The sequence below is a fragment of the Cyrtonyx montezumae genome, unplaced genomic scaffold (assembly GCF_038088225.1).
Source record: "Cyrtonyx montezumae isolate F1298 unplaced genomic scaffold, pur_monq_1.0 scaffold_8, whole genome shotgun sequence".
Classification (NCBI taxonomy): domain Eukaryota; kingdom Metazoa; phylum Chordata; class Aves; order Galliformes; family Odontophoridae; genus Cyrtonyx; species Cyrtonyx montezumae.
Window position 1 is genome coordinate 45,893,794 of NW_027072089.1, and position 12,950 is coordinate 45,906,743.

Genomic DNA, 12,950 nt, shown 5'->3' on the forward strand with positions numbered 1-12,950 from the left:
CACTTAAGCAGTGACTACTTCAAAGATCAGAATTTCATACCAGCCGTTAGGAACTGCGTTCAAAGAATCACAGAGCTGTAGGGGTTGGAAGGGACCTCCAGAGATCATGGAGCCCAACCCCCTGCCAAAGCAGCTCCCTAGCCCAGGTTGCACAGGTAGGCGTCCAGGCGGGTCTGGAACGTCTCCAGAGAAGGAGACTCCACCACCTCTCTGTGCAGCTGTGCCACTGCTCACTGTGAAGAAGAGTTCAGTTGGTAGATACAGTTTTCTCTCACAGACATGTAACTGAGCTCTCCTAACAGCAGGAAATTATCCCCCAAAGCTGTAAGACTAAAATCATTCACCCAGTGTACATACATTCTTGCCTTCCAGTAGGGAAAGTTATTTCTTCCAGAATCTCAGTTATATTTACATAGCTGACAGAACAATATGTTTTTTTAAGTGCTAATTCTGTTTGTGTGTTTATGTACGATAAAGTTATGAACTTTTGAATCTACTGAGTACTAAAAACAACATTCAGAGAATGCATTCATTCTTTGTAAAGAAGCAATCACACAAGGATTGTTTTATATGTAGTGAGTAAATAAAATTCCAGGCACTATTTTATATTCTTGTTTATCAGGTTGTAGCTGTATCTTCCTCTGCAGTTCTCTTTCTTCTCTCATTATACAGAGATGTTGCTGTGACGATAATGAAAAGAAGCTAATTCCCCAGCTTTCTGGTGAACTGCTAGAAAAAAAGCAAGGGAGAATAAGTGCAGATGTGCAGGACACCTCAAAAGTTGTTGGTACTTCAGTAGCTTTGGTAATGATTCAAATGATAACTAGAGAGACAATTTTTGTAAAACAAGGATTACAAAGCACCTAATAGAAATAAACCACTTGCTATCCCCTACAGCAACAGGAACTTTCAGGCATCACTTCTACAATTTAGGGCACGTTTGATGGAGAAGACAAGAAAAAGTAATACAGCAACATTCCACAACACTGTTCAGCTTTGATTTGTTTTGATAACCAAACAATTACTCGATGCAGCCAAATTCCAGAACTCCGTGTAAAGGTTCAAGTTGTGACTTTTGGAACTCCAGAGAGATTATTTTTGAATAGTTAAGCAATACTACCTGGTTTGCAAGACAAAATTCTTAATGCTATGAACATCCTCAGCTGTAAGTGAAATGAATTCAAGGTGGAACGGAGGTAGGGATCTAAAATACACTGTTCTGTACCATTAAAAAAGTGTTTTGTTGTTTGTTTTTTAACTTCAGGCAAGAAGCCTTCATGTAGCAAAAGTCAGAAACCGAAATTGTAGGTGGGAGGGGGGAGGAAGGGAGGACACAAAAGTAAATGTGAAAGGAAATAGCTACTCTGGAAGTTCAAGAGCTAAATAAAAACCTGTCTCCTCCACTTAAACAAAAAAAAATAGTCAAATCTGTTAAGTTCACCCTGCTTATGTTGGCCGAATTCCTCATGCTACAGGAATTAGGAAAATGATCAGATGGTACTATATCTCATGTTAAGTATTTATTAAGTATTTAACAAGCTCTGCACAATAGATAGCTAAATTTTAAGGATTCACAAACCAGGGAATGCATACATCTGCATAACTTGAGTGGGAGGCTTTGTAGAAAGGAACTATATCCATGTACCATTAAAAGAACTCATTTTGGCTGCTACAAAACCAGAAAGTCTTCTTGAACAATTTCTTTTATGTTGTTCAGGAATACTCATACAAATCACGTGATATAATCCAAAAATTGTCCATAAATCTGTTTCCTGTGCATTAGGAGTAGTGCTGTAGCAAAGACAAACTGTTGGGGTTTTTCTGCTGTCTTCACAAAGGTGACGTCTATAACAGTGTACCCATACTGAACAGTGAAAACACCAACTTCAGCAATGGAAAAAGGAGACTGCAAGTTACTTAGAGGCAAGCTGTCACATTGCTCTAGAGAGATACAGCTTTAGAGGTCATGACTTATAACTAAGGCCAAAAAAAAAATTACTTAAATGTAGATCTTACCTATATTTGGATATATCCATGAAGTAGCAGTTTTGCTTAACCCAGGGAAAATCTTTTTCAAGAGTTCTAGTAATTTGTACTCTGAACACCAGAGGGAAAAATGTGACCATAAGAAGGACCACAGTAGCAAAAAGTTTACTTGACAAAAACAAGCTAGAAAGCCAACAAAGAAAGCAAACCAAACCAAACCAAACCTGTCTTTGCTGATAAGTTTTAACTTAGAAGCCAAACAAGCCTGTTCAACACCCGACTGAATAATTACTTGAATTAGTAAATATAGACTGTTAATCGTTCAAATATTTTAATTATGCTATAGGCACCCATAATTAGCAGTGTCAGACTCACCAAGATTCCAGAAGGAACCTTCTCATGGGCAGAAACACTGCTATCGAAGTCATCTTCAGAATCATACTTTTCTGAGAAATTCATCTCAGAAAACAGCAATCTAACTTTCCAAAGTACAGGTAAATGTGAAGTTTACAACCATATCAGAATGCTGTATCAGCATTTCTTCTCCATCCATAGAGGGGTAGGAGAATTATGCAAAACTTCTGGTCCCTCAGAGAAGGATGTTTGCTACACTTTCCCACGCAGTACTAAGCTTTAAAAAGGAAGCGTTTCTTTAAGAAACCTCACATAGAAACTCCCTCACCAATAGGCTTTGCTTGAAATGTCACAGCCCCCTTGCACTCTGAGATAAGTAATAACACAGACAGACTTTGCCATATGTTTGCACTGATAGGTAATGATCTTCTGTGACGCTAAGTCACGTGGCTGTAGCTGAGGCTCCCACAAAAAGAAGCAGGGATTTGGTTAATGATTCTTGAGCATTAGCTCACTCACAGGCTTTCTGACCACTGCTGTAACTTCAGCACCTGCAGGGGTTCAAAGTTCTAGCTCAGCCAGCAGCACATGATTCAGGAACATCAGCTGCCTCCCCAGCTGCATGCTCCCTCTGCTGATCATTCATTTCATCCGGCTGGCTACTCGAGCTCTGTAGGACAAACATGACAACAGTTCCAGCTTTGCTATTTGTGGGCTGCTCTTCATCCTTTTTTGCAATAGCATTATAATAGGAAAGAGCTAACTGGCATTAAGCTTATACTAAATCATACGTCAAAATAAAACACTTTGTTCCTTGTGGAAATTTTCCTACTTCATGAAAACTGGATTGCTTTAAGCAGTATAATTTGGGTGTGTGGACAGTATATACACACCTGTTGTGTAGTTGGCTCCATGACTAAGAATTAATCTTTTGATCCTAGGAATTTTGGAATAAAACCAGTTCTCTAAATGTCCTGGGTACGTGAAATAACCAAGAAAGTGTAGCAGTACAAAGAAGTGATTTATCTCTGCAATCTAGGGATAGGAGACCTTCTCTGAATAATATTCACCCAACACAGTCACATCCTTCCATACCTTACACATACATCTCCTCTCACTCCCCACCCCTCCAACTGCTGTTACTCTACTCTGTGTCTGCTACAGAAAACTGGAGGACTACCTGAATAACAAACTAGCTAACAACTGTCTAGGATTCTACTACCAGCCTCCCTCTATCTTCCCTTAAGTTTTGTAGACTGGTATGCTAAACTCTGATGCAGAGACAATGAATCACTTTATTGGATGCAACCAAATTGCTTCTGGGTTTCTAAAATAAGCCAAGAACTACACCCAAGGCCAAAATTCATCAGTCTTGATGACATATTCTTGCTCGCAGCATTGGGACTGCTACATCCACAGTAAGGCTGTAACAAATTGCTCCCATCCCTGGGTCCTTTTCTACACACTGAAGTTCAGATATCATGCAGCTTCACAGGAAAGATTACTGATTTTATATATGCCAATTGTTTTCATAGGATTTTAAGAATTATACTTGTTTGTCTCTTCTATATCATTTGTGTTTCATTAATTAACAGTCCTCCTTTACAGGCACTTTTGACTCAATCTTATACTATCTTGGTGTATAACTTTGTTCTATTTTATTGCAGTACCGTTCAGTACTTTAAATTGACATCAATATTTTCAAAGTGTCTAGAAGCATTTTAGAAGACATCTATACTGGGATACAGATATAACTGCAGTCATTGCACTCCACTTCTTCACACAAGCAATAAGGTAAGACTTAGATAATAAGCTCTGACTGTTTAGTAAGCCTCCTTGTCTCTTTCTCCCCCCCCCCCCCCCAGTATTTTTAACTTAAATATAACATAATTTCCCCTGAGTAAGTTCGGTTTTAACTATGATATTTACTCACAATTTACACAAGAAAATTAGTCTCATTTTGAAAAGCAAATACACAAAATTTGGAAGCCATTAGAAGCAATAATTCCACATAGCCTGCATCCAGTTCTTCATGGTGGGTAGATTTTACTGCAGTTTAGCCTCAGAATGCATAGACGAATGTTTTACTGAGATTCATGAGTGAACAGCGCTGACACAGATCACTCAGCACCCCATAATATTTTTCTTCTCCACTCTTTGAGAATCTACAGTTTATCCCATCGCTCATTAATCAAAATCCCTGATACAAAGTATGACTGCATTTTTAAATGATACTTTTCTACAATAAGCCTTATGACATAATCAACTTTATTAATTTAACAGCATCCCAGAAACACAGTTGTTTGGTTTTTTACCTACACTATAGAAAACGAAGCACAGGATATTAAGGTTTTATTTAAGCAAAGTAAAAACTTCACTTTGCGGAGTTTCCAGGTGAACATCATGAAGTTCAATAAATCCAAGTACCAGATCTTGCACCTAGACTGAGGCAACATCCACTACCAATACACACTGGGGATGAAAGCACTGTGCACTGCCCTGCCAGAAAACACCTGGGGGTACTGGTGGATGGGAAGCACGATATGAGCCAGCAGTGTGTCCCCACAGCCCAGAAAGCCAACCATATCCTGGACTGAATCAAAAGAAGCGTGACCAGCAGGTCCAGGGAGGTGATCCTGCCCCACTGCTCCGTGCTGATGAGGCCCCATGCATCCAGAAGTAGAGTTCTCAGAACAGGAGAGACATGGATCTATCGGAGTGCGTCCAGATGAGGGTCTCAAAAATGATTCAAGGGATGGAACACCTCTCCTAATACATACAGCAAGCACAGGATAATCTTTGCCCACACCCTACATCCTCACCTTGCTCCACATCCCAAATCACATCATTCTGACATGGAAAAGGTCCTTAAGATGTTTTAATCTTAAAATTCCAAACCATTTCTTCACTTTCACGCACATTTAATAATTTGGCTATACAGTGCAAACAAAGTGAATGAGTTCCTGATTCTCCTCTGGAGATGAAAAGAAAGACTGCAATAGAGAACAATTTCCTGTGCCCAAGTTTCAGCTGCAGTCCCAGTCTGAAGCATCTGCTTACTTAAACTGGAAATAAAGCTCTGTCCATTGTTGTTGCTCCTAACTGCAAGTCTACCCATTCTCATTACAGACTTTCAAACCTACTATAAAGGATAATAACTTAGCCAAATTAAAGTAAATTAGCACATGAATAACAGAAGACATACTGAATGAAGACCATCTGCCTTCTACCTCTCTGAAAAGGATAGGATTTTTCTAAGAAAACGGCTAGAGATTTTCCTCTAAAAGAGATATTATCAGCCTGTTTCACTTCTTATATAAATAATATATTTGCTGCATTTCTCCATATAAAGGAGAAATGTGGCTTATACAAAGCCCAGAATAAAAAATCCCATTTTAGAAATGCTACTGGTAACCAAAAATCAAATTCTACTCAAAAATGCCAGAAAAGCCTGACTGACCTATAATCCCAGCTCTCAACAAACAAACTACTGAAAAAATAAGAAGACTTAATCACAAGTATCAATAGCATGGAATGGGAATCCAAGCAGTTAGCAGATGCTAGAGAAGCACCAGTGAGCTGACAGCAATGAAGAATGCACTGACGCCTAAACTGGTGATTAAACATGAATAAAATCAAATGTCTAGCTTTCCATCTCCAATACCAGATGGTAAACTCCGTTTCTGCAGGATCTCCTGTTGGACAGGCATTCAAATCTGAGTATTTTTCTGTGCATCTTAAGTTAATTTTTGACCTCTGATAAAAAAAAAAGGAGGGGTGGGGGGTGTAGTATGAAAGAAAAGCCACAACCTGCAGTGCCTGCCCCTTCTGTAATGTGTCACCAGTTATGTCTGAATGACTTACTAAGAATTATCTGACTCCGCTATTACAGCATCTTTCCTTTGTTAACTTAGAGCTCTTTCTCCAACCTTTAAGAGCTCATAAAGCAAGTTTTATTGATGAAGTGATCAGGACAACCAACACTATTATTACATTCACACATGAAAAAAACATTCTTGTCTATGTAAAGACATTAACTTCTTTCAAGATACTGAAAAAGCAAAACTGGCTAATATGAGACTGCGCCCTCTCAAAATCTGCATGGGCATAAGGCGCACAGAAGCATGCTACATTTGAAAGATACACTATTTCTAGCAGCACAGACTCTCCCACAGCCACATCATCCTTTGTTGCACTTATTGGATACACAACACAGAAACCAAATTTTCTGAATAGAAATCCCATGCATCTCATTTTTCCCTTGCAGTCAGACAAGCTGATGAAGCTTTTCCTGTATGTTTTAGAAAGTTCTAAGTATTTCCCTCATGAGCAACCACTATTTGTCTACACTTCCCACTGGGAGGAAGAAAACCCTTCCCAGGCACTGATCTGCCTCAGGTGTATTCATGCTTTCTTCAGAGCCTGCAGCATTTAAAAATCAAAGCACATGTATTTAAGCAAGAGAAGCATCATATCTATTAACAGTGAATAAGAACAGTGAGGCTAGCACGTATCCTCAGAATAAATAAATATACTGATTCTGAGAAACATACACGAAACACCAAAGTTCTGAATAAACTATATATAAACAGGAAATATTTTTCACTTAACAGACCCTGTATCATTTAAATTGATACATATGTACCAAAATAAATTCAATTTGCACTGAAATCAATGCTATTTTATTAGAAGATCAGGTAAAATGCTGAATTCCCCCACACAAAGGTGTGCACAGCATGAATTGAAAAGGGGAAAATGAGATGTAGCTGAACAAAGCAGAATATGCTTACTCACTCATCAAACACAATCTATCGTCATTATTAAGTTTTAAAGAGAACAGATCACACATCTGTCTGAAGGATATTTCTCCTCACCCTTAACATATAACAGCATGTCTGCACCACACAGATGAGACATGGTAAATCTGTAAAGCAGCCTGGCAGATTTCCTGTTTCTGTTAACAGGCACACTTTTCATTTGAAGAAAAAATGGCTTTAAATCATCAACTAAGACTTCTATTTAAAATTCAGTTCACCCTGCAAACTCAATTCTGTTGTTATCCAAGTGAGAAACAAATTCTTCCTTCTATAATGGAATCTCAGCAACCATTTATTATTCAAAGCTCTTCATTGTAAGAACTCAGCAAAGAGTTATTAACATTTTTCCTATAAAAGGCCTGTAATAACCATCCATGCAAAAAACCACACATACAAAAAAAAAAAAAAAACATGAAAACCCTACATTTCCTGAGGAGATACACAGCCAAAAGAAGACTACTAAGACATGGCCCAAGACTGGTTGAGCATGCACTATGTTAAACCAGCAAGGCTGTGGATGCCCCATCCCTAGAAGCATTCAAGGCCATCAGGATGGGGCTTTGAGCCACCTGGTCTAGAGGGAGGTGTCCCTGCCTATAGCAGGGGGTTGGTGCTAGGTGATCTTAAAGGTCCCTTCCAACTCAAACCACTCTATGATTCTATGACCTTCAGCCACACAGATCGACACAGAAATATCACATGGTACACTGAAGACTTTTCTAATATTACTCTGAATGCTTACATTTCTGCTACAGAGCTTCAACATTTTGGATAAAGAAATGGACTAAATGCTCAGTTAAAAGTTGTCTTGTTACTCAGTAAAGAGTGCAGCGACAAACAGATCTCCCTTAGCTTTAGGAAAAGCACTGAATCATAGAATGGTTTTTTTTGGAAGGGAGCTTTAAGATCACCTAGCTCCACCCCCCGCTGTAGGCAGGGTCACCTCCCACTATGCCAGGTGGCTCAAAGCCCCATCCAGCCTGGCCTTGAGTGCCTCCAGGGAGGGGGATGACACAGGACAACTTCTTGTCAAAGTACTGCAAAGCTGAAAGACACTGATAACAACAAAATACTTAACAAGGGGAAGCTAGCTTCCCTCACTTGGAAATTCCCTTGAAATAGAAAAAACAGTTACTTATTTTTTCCCCTTCTAAAAAAGGACAAATGCTAATCCCTCAAAAGCACAGGTAAGCTCTGTCTTCAAATATGAACACATTCTGGAATGACAGTTGCATATTAAACCAGTCTGGCTGCAGCAACAGAAACATAAGCCCTGATGTTTGTAACAAAGGAGCAAGGGCAGCTAGGCAGAATAAATGCTCATTTTTATATGAAACAAACTTTGCAATAGCAGCAACATTTTTCTGTGCTTGAATTAAATAATTCTATTGCAAATTTTTAAAATCCCTGCTTATCTACATAACGTCGATGCATTTATAAAGTATAAATATGTTATATTTGTGTTATTTTTATTGCTTTAAAAGTGCACATTCAGTGACTCACTAAATAGAATAGCTCATTTGGAAGAGACTGGGCTCAGAAACTGCCTAAGCACTTCAGGGCTAACCAAAAGCAAGAGCACATTATTGAGGGCACGGACCAAATGCCTTGCACACTGACAGCCATGAACACCAACCAGCCCTCTAGGAAGCCTGCTCCAGGCTCTGAGCAGCGTCCAGTCTGACCCTCCCCTAGCAGCTTTGTGCTGTCTCCCCTCCTCTGCCCATCGGTTCCCAAGAGCAGAGCCCAGCACCCCCTATGCTTCCCCTCCTCGGAGCCGCACAGCAGAGGTCAGAAGTTCATAGAAGCACTCCTGCTCAGCACCGCAGAAAGCAGAAGTCATTGGGATACAGCTACTTTGTTCCATTACAATTTGCCCGGAGCTGCAGGAATACATCTAACCGCACACACAGCCGAAGCTAACTACCAGCCACTGCTCTGGATAAGTCTGAAAGGGGTTTTTTTTCTGCATACATTTAGCATTGAGCAGTGGATCTCACATCAGAAACTATCCTTTCATCTCACTCACACAGTCACACATGAAGTGCTTGCAATTCTTATATAAACAGCAATTAAAAGTTACCACATCCATGAGCCAAAACTATTTTATTAAAACAGTAGCGTACTAATCCAGCTCAGATATTCTATGATCACACAATGAGACCTTGCAGAACTGGTTGTTTTTCTACATGCTGCAAACTTGCACTCAACATGTAAACAAATGTTAGAGAATCCTGATCCAGGGTCTGAGCTACATGGGCACCTTCCAGGAAGAAAAAAAAACAGCCCAAAAAACACATCAACAGTGACAAGCACCCAATACAACTAATTTCATCTCTAGTTTTGACAGAACAAAATCCTTAGCTTGGAACAAAATCCTTTCAGCTTTACCTGAGCTAGATGGCAATTCCTCTGAGAGAAAGAGCACAGGACACAAAGAATGGCTACTGCATGATGCCTCTGGGACTTCAGATACATCAGGAGGTGTCAAGTGTAAGAAGTGCAATTTCTATTACCCCATAAATGATCCTGACCTTATATGAGCAAAAAGGAATGCTCCAAGTAGGGAGGGAGGACAAGAAGTTCTCTGCACTGCAATGCTAGAACATTTCACGTTTATGTTTTCCTCGTACAGAATAACAAACAACTAAGCTAATATTCTGTCTGGCTACAAAATAAAAGTACTGAGAGTAAGACAAGTTGAAACACCACCTCTTTTGCAGGCCATTAAAGAAAGCCAACCATTTTGGTATGCCTAACTGAAAAGCTATGCTATGAGCTAAACAAGGAACAATGTAATTGCTTGCTACAGCCTTTCAGGACTACTTGTTCTTACTGTAATTACAAAGGGCATCACATGAAGCAGCATCTCCGACTCCTCTGACGTTCTGAGTTTATTGAGAAACTTCTTACAATCAGTTTTCCGCTCTTAATATTCTACCCATGTATAATGGCAATTGAGCATCTCACTGATGGCTCACAGGCTCCACTAAGAGAACTTCCTCGTCCTTCTTTGTAAAGCACGGCCAAATAATTTACATTCCTGCCTGTTCTGGGACCCTTCGAGCAGGAGCTGGGAGAGAAGGTGTACAACTGTCAGCCCTGGAGTTGGTGGGCTGCTCGCACACAAACCGTGGCGACGTGCACGTAGAGTGTCATGCATGCCCTGCAGGTACGCGAGTAACGCTCCAGCTGAAGAAACGCCCGCCCATCGTTAGCCGCTCAGCACAGCACCCAGCACCATGTGTAGCGCCAAGAGCTCCGCCGGCCGGGCGGTAGAGACCCCTCCCGGCCCCGCAGGTCCGCTCCCCAGGCCTCCGCGGCCCGGCCCGCAGCCACGGCCGCACCTGGCCGCCAGCTGACGGCGGGGCTGCCGCTGACGGAGTTTCAACCAACGCTCGCCGCTCATCTCCCCTCCCCCGCCGGCGAGCGGCTCTCCTCCGCCTCACCGCTTACCTCCCAGCGAGGCCGGCGCCGCTCGCGGACGGATGAATGGAGGAGGCGTCCAGGGAACACAGCGAACTGCGCCAAGCGGCGGCGGTTGGCGCAGCGCGCGCGCGCGCGCTCCCTTCGGCGGGTGGCGCGAGGCGCGCGGCCGCCAGAGAGGGGGTGGAGCCGGGGCTAGGGAGGAGTGAGCATGCGCGGGGCGGGCGGCCGTTGCGCAATAGCGGTGGCGGTGTTGGGTGTGGGTCAGGGCGGGTTGAATGATGCGTGTGGTGATATCGTGGCGGCTGCTTGCTGCCCAGCCTTGGGCCCGTTTGGTCGCCCCTAACAATCTGGAGGGTAGAGGAGGGAGAAGAAAGGGAAGTCCAAGAGCGTGCTTGGAAATGCAGCTCAGGTCTCCCCTGTGTGAACTCACTGTTCCATCGCTCCATCGTTGCTGTCGCGTATGTTGGAAACAGTTGTCACATAAAGCAGGCTAATTAACTGTGTGCAGTGCAACTGACAAAATGCCTTGCAAGGCTCGCTTAGCTAAAGTTGGCCATGATTGTCCACATCTCTCTAAAAAGGCTCCTTGGAAACCTGTGCTAGTCCTACGGATAAGGAGGTCTGTTTATCGATCCGCACCTCCTGGTACAAGCTGCCTAAAAGATTACAGTCAGTTTACTCATTTGCAAATATTCCCTTTGAGCATGGAACTAAAAAAATCTCTCCCCACAGTGCTTCCAGGCTGCTTTTCAAAGCAAGCAGTCCACGGAAGGATATGCAAGCACAGAATTACATGGGCAGGGTGTCGGTATTACACAGAGAGGCATGATTTCACACCTGTCCATTTTCATTACATTGTTACATTGTAAATTCAGTGTCAGTGTTGGAACACTTTCTAGGACACTGGATACATGGATGCAGCACAAATTAATGGAGCAATTTTCCACCCTTCAGTGCAATCATGTTCCTATTGCTGCAGTTTTCTAAAGGTGCCTCCCATTTTATTATAGTGTCATAATAATAACCTGTCTTGGCACAACATCTGCTACAAGCACATAGTCTGTGCTTCAGTTAAAAAAGTCAAGCATTTGTAATAGGTCATTTTCCTACTTTACTGAGTTCCTTACTCTGCATCTTAGTTCCTCAGTTTGTGAGGGAAACCACATCAGCAGTTGCCCTAACAATATTTTTGTTCGTGTTTCCATGATTTTATCTTTGTCAGTCATAGCAGCAAGTGATTTTTCATCTGAGGGAGTTCTCCTTTCCAACACCAGTCAGGACAGTTTGTGGGGAGATAAGAGAGACTAGAATTATCGTATGTCCTCAAACATCAAATTTAAGCTAGACCCTATTATGAATTTAAACCTAATCCAAAAGCAGGCTAGCTTCTTAGCTGACCAAAAAATCTTTAATTGAGATGGGGTAACAAATTGATTAGTTATACTTTTGTATTTCAGACCTGGAATAGGAGCTTCTGATTAGAGGGGTATTCATGTGAAAACACAATGTTTTCCTTTCATGTAATCTTTTTCTTTTCAAACTTAACATCTCCAGACAACCAGAAGGCTACAGAAACAAACAGCCTTCAGTGTTTAGTGCCACCTCATTTATGCTCGTTTTGCCAGTTTACCACAGGGATTGCTGTTTTATTTCCCCATAAGGACTCTACCTGGGACACCCAAATATTTAGGAACACCAATTGTTCCACTGTACTTGATGTACTTGGGTTGGTTTAGGGTGTTTGGCTCAGTCAGCACGCTCGGATCAAGTCTCAGCTGAGCAACATTTCTCTATTCTTTGTCAGTCAGGTGTTGCACAAACAATCTTCTGATTTGGATACAATAGAGATCCTTATCTGTGTCAATATCACAACCTAATTAAGTAGGAGTTTGTATGTTACTACTGTATTAGTGAGAGTGATGAAACATTACATGGAAATGACTCCATCAAATAGGATGGATGGTAGAAGACAGAAGCTGAGAAGCAGGGGAGGAAAGCTGTTGTGCTTGAAAATGTACAGAAGCGGAAGATTGCAGGAAAGACATCTCATGTAATGATGTGGGAACTGAGACAAGGAGGGAAGTCTGCGTAAGATTGCAGATGAATCTGGTGCCTTCCTTCCTGTCCTGGCTTTCAGCCTCCTCCCCTCCCTGCCTCTGTAGCCTTCATCTCCAGGAGCACTTGTAGAACAGAACAGTTTATGTAACATTTTTCTCTTTACTGCTTTTGTTACTCTTTTCAGTTCTTAAAACTTATTGTCCTTTTAGCAACACAGCTTGCTGTGTGGAAAGATTTGTTCTGTATGTCTGGTCAGTGCAAGTGCAGTTTAAATAAAATGTTGTCCATGCATTCACTTTCTTTCCA

At 41.6% G+C, this 12,950-nt stretch overlaps 1 protein-coding gene across 4 annotated transcripts in view; it reads right to left on the reverse strand.

Annotated features, from left to right (window-relative positions):
• Positions 1-10,713, reverse strand: part of LPIN2 (lipin 2) — a 36,664-nt gene extending 25,951 nt beyond the window's left edge. Inside the window, exon 1 of one of the 4 annotated variants that reach the window (XM_065752856.1) lies at positions 2,362-2,674. In XM_065752856.1, the coding sequence (XP_065608928.1) occupies positions 2,362-2,445 (84 nt within the window). In that variant the 5' untranslated portion in view covers positions 2,446-2,674. Of the gene's footprint in view, positions 1-357; positions 439-2,361; positions 2,675-10,613 lie in introns of those variants that run through there. The other 3 variants (XM_065752859.1, XM_065752857.1, XM_065752858.1) reach the window with 3 other exon arrangements.
• Between the last annotated feature and the right edge of the window lie 2,237 nt (positions 10,714-12,950).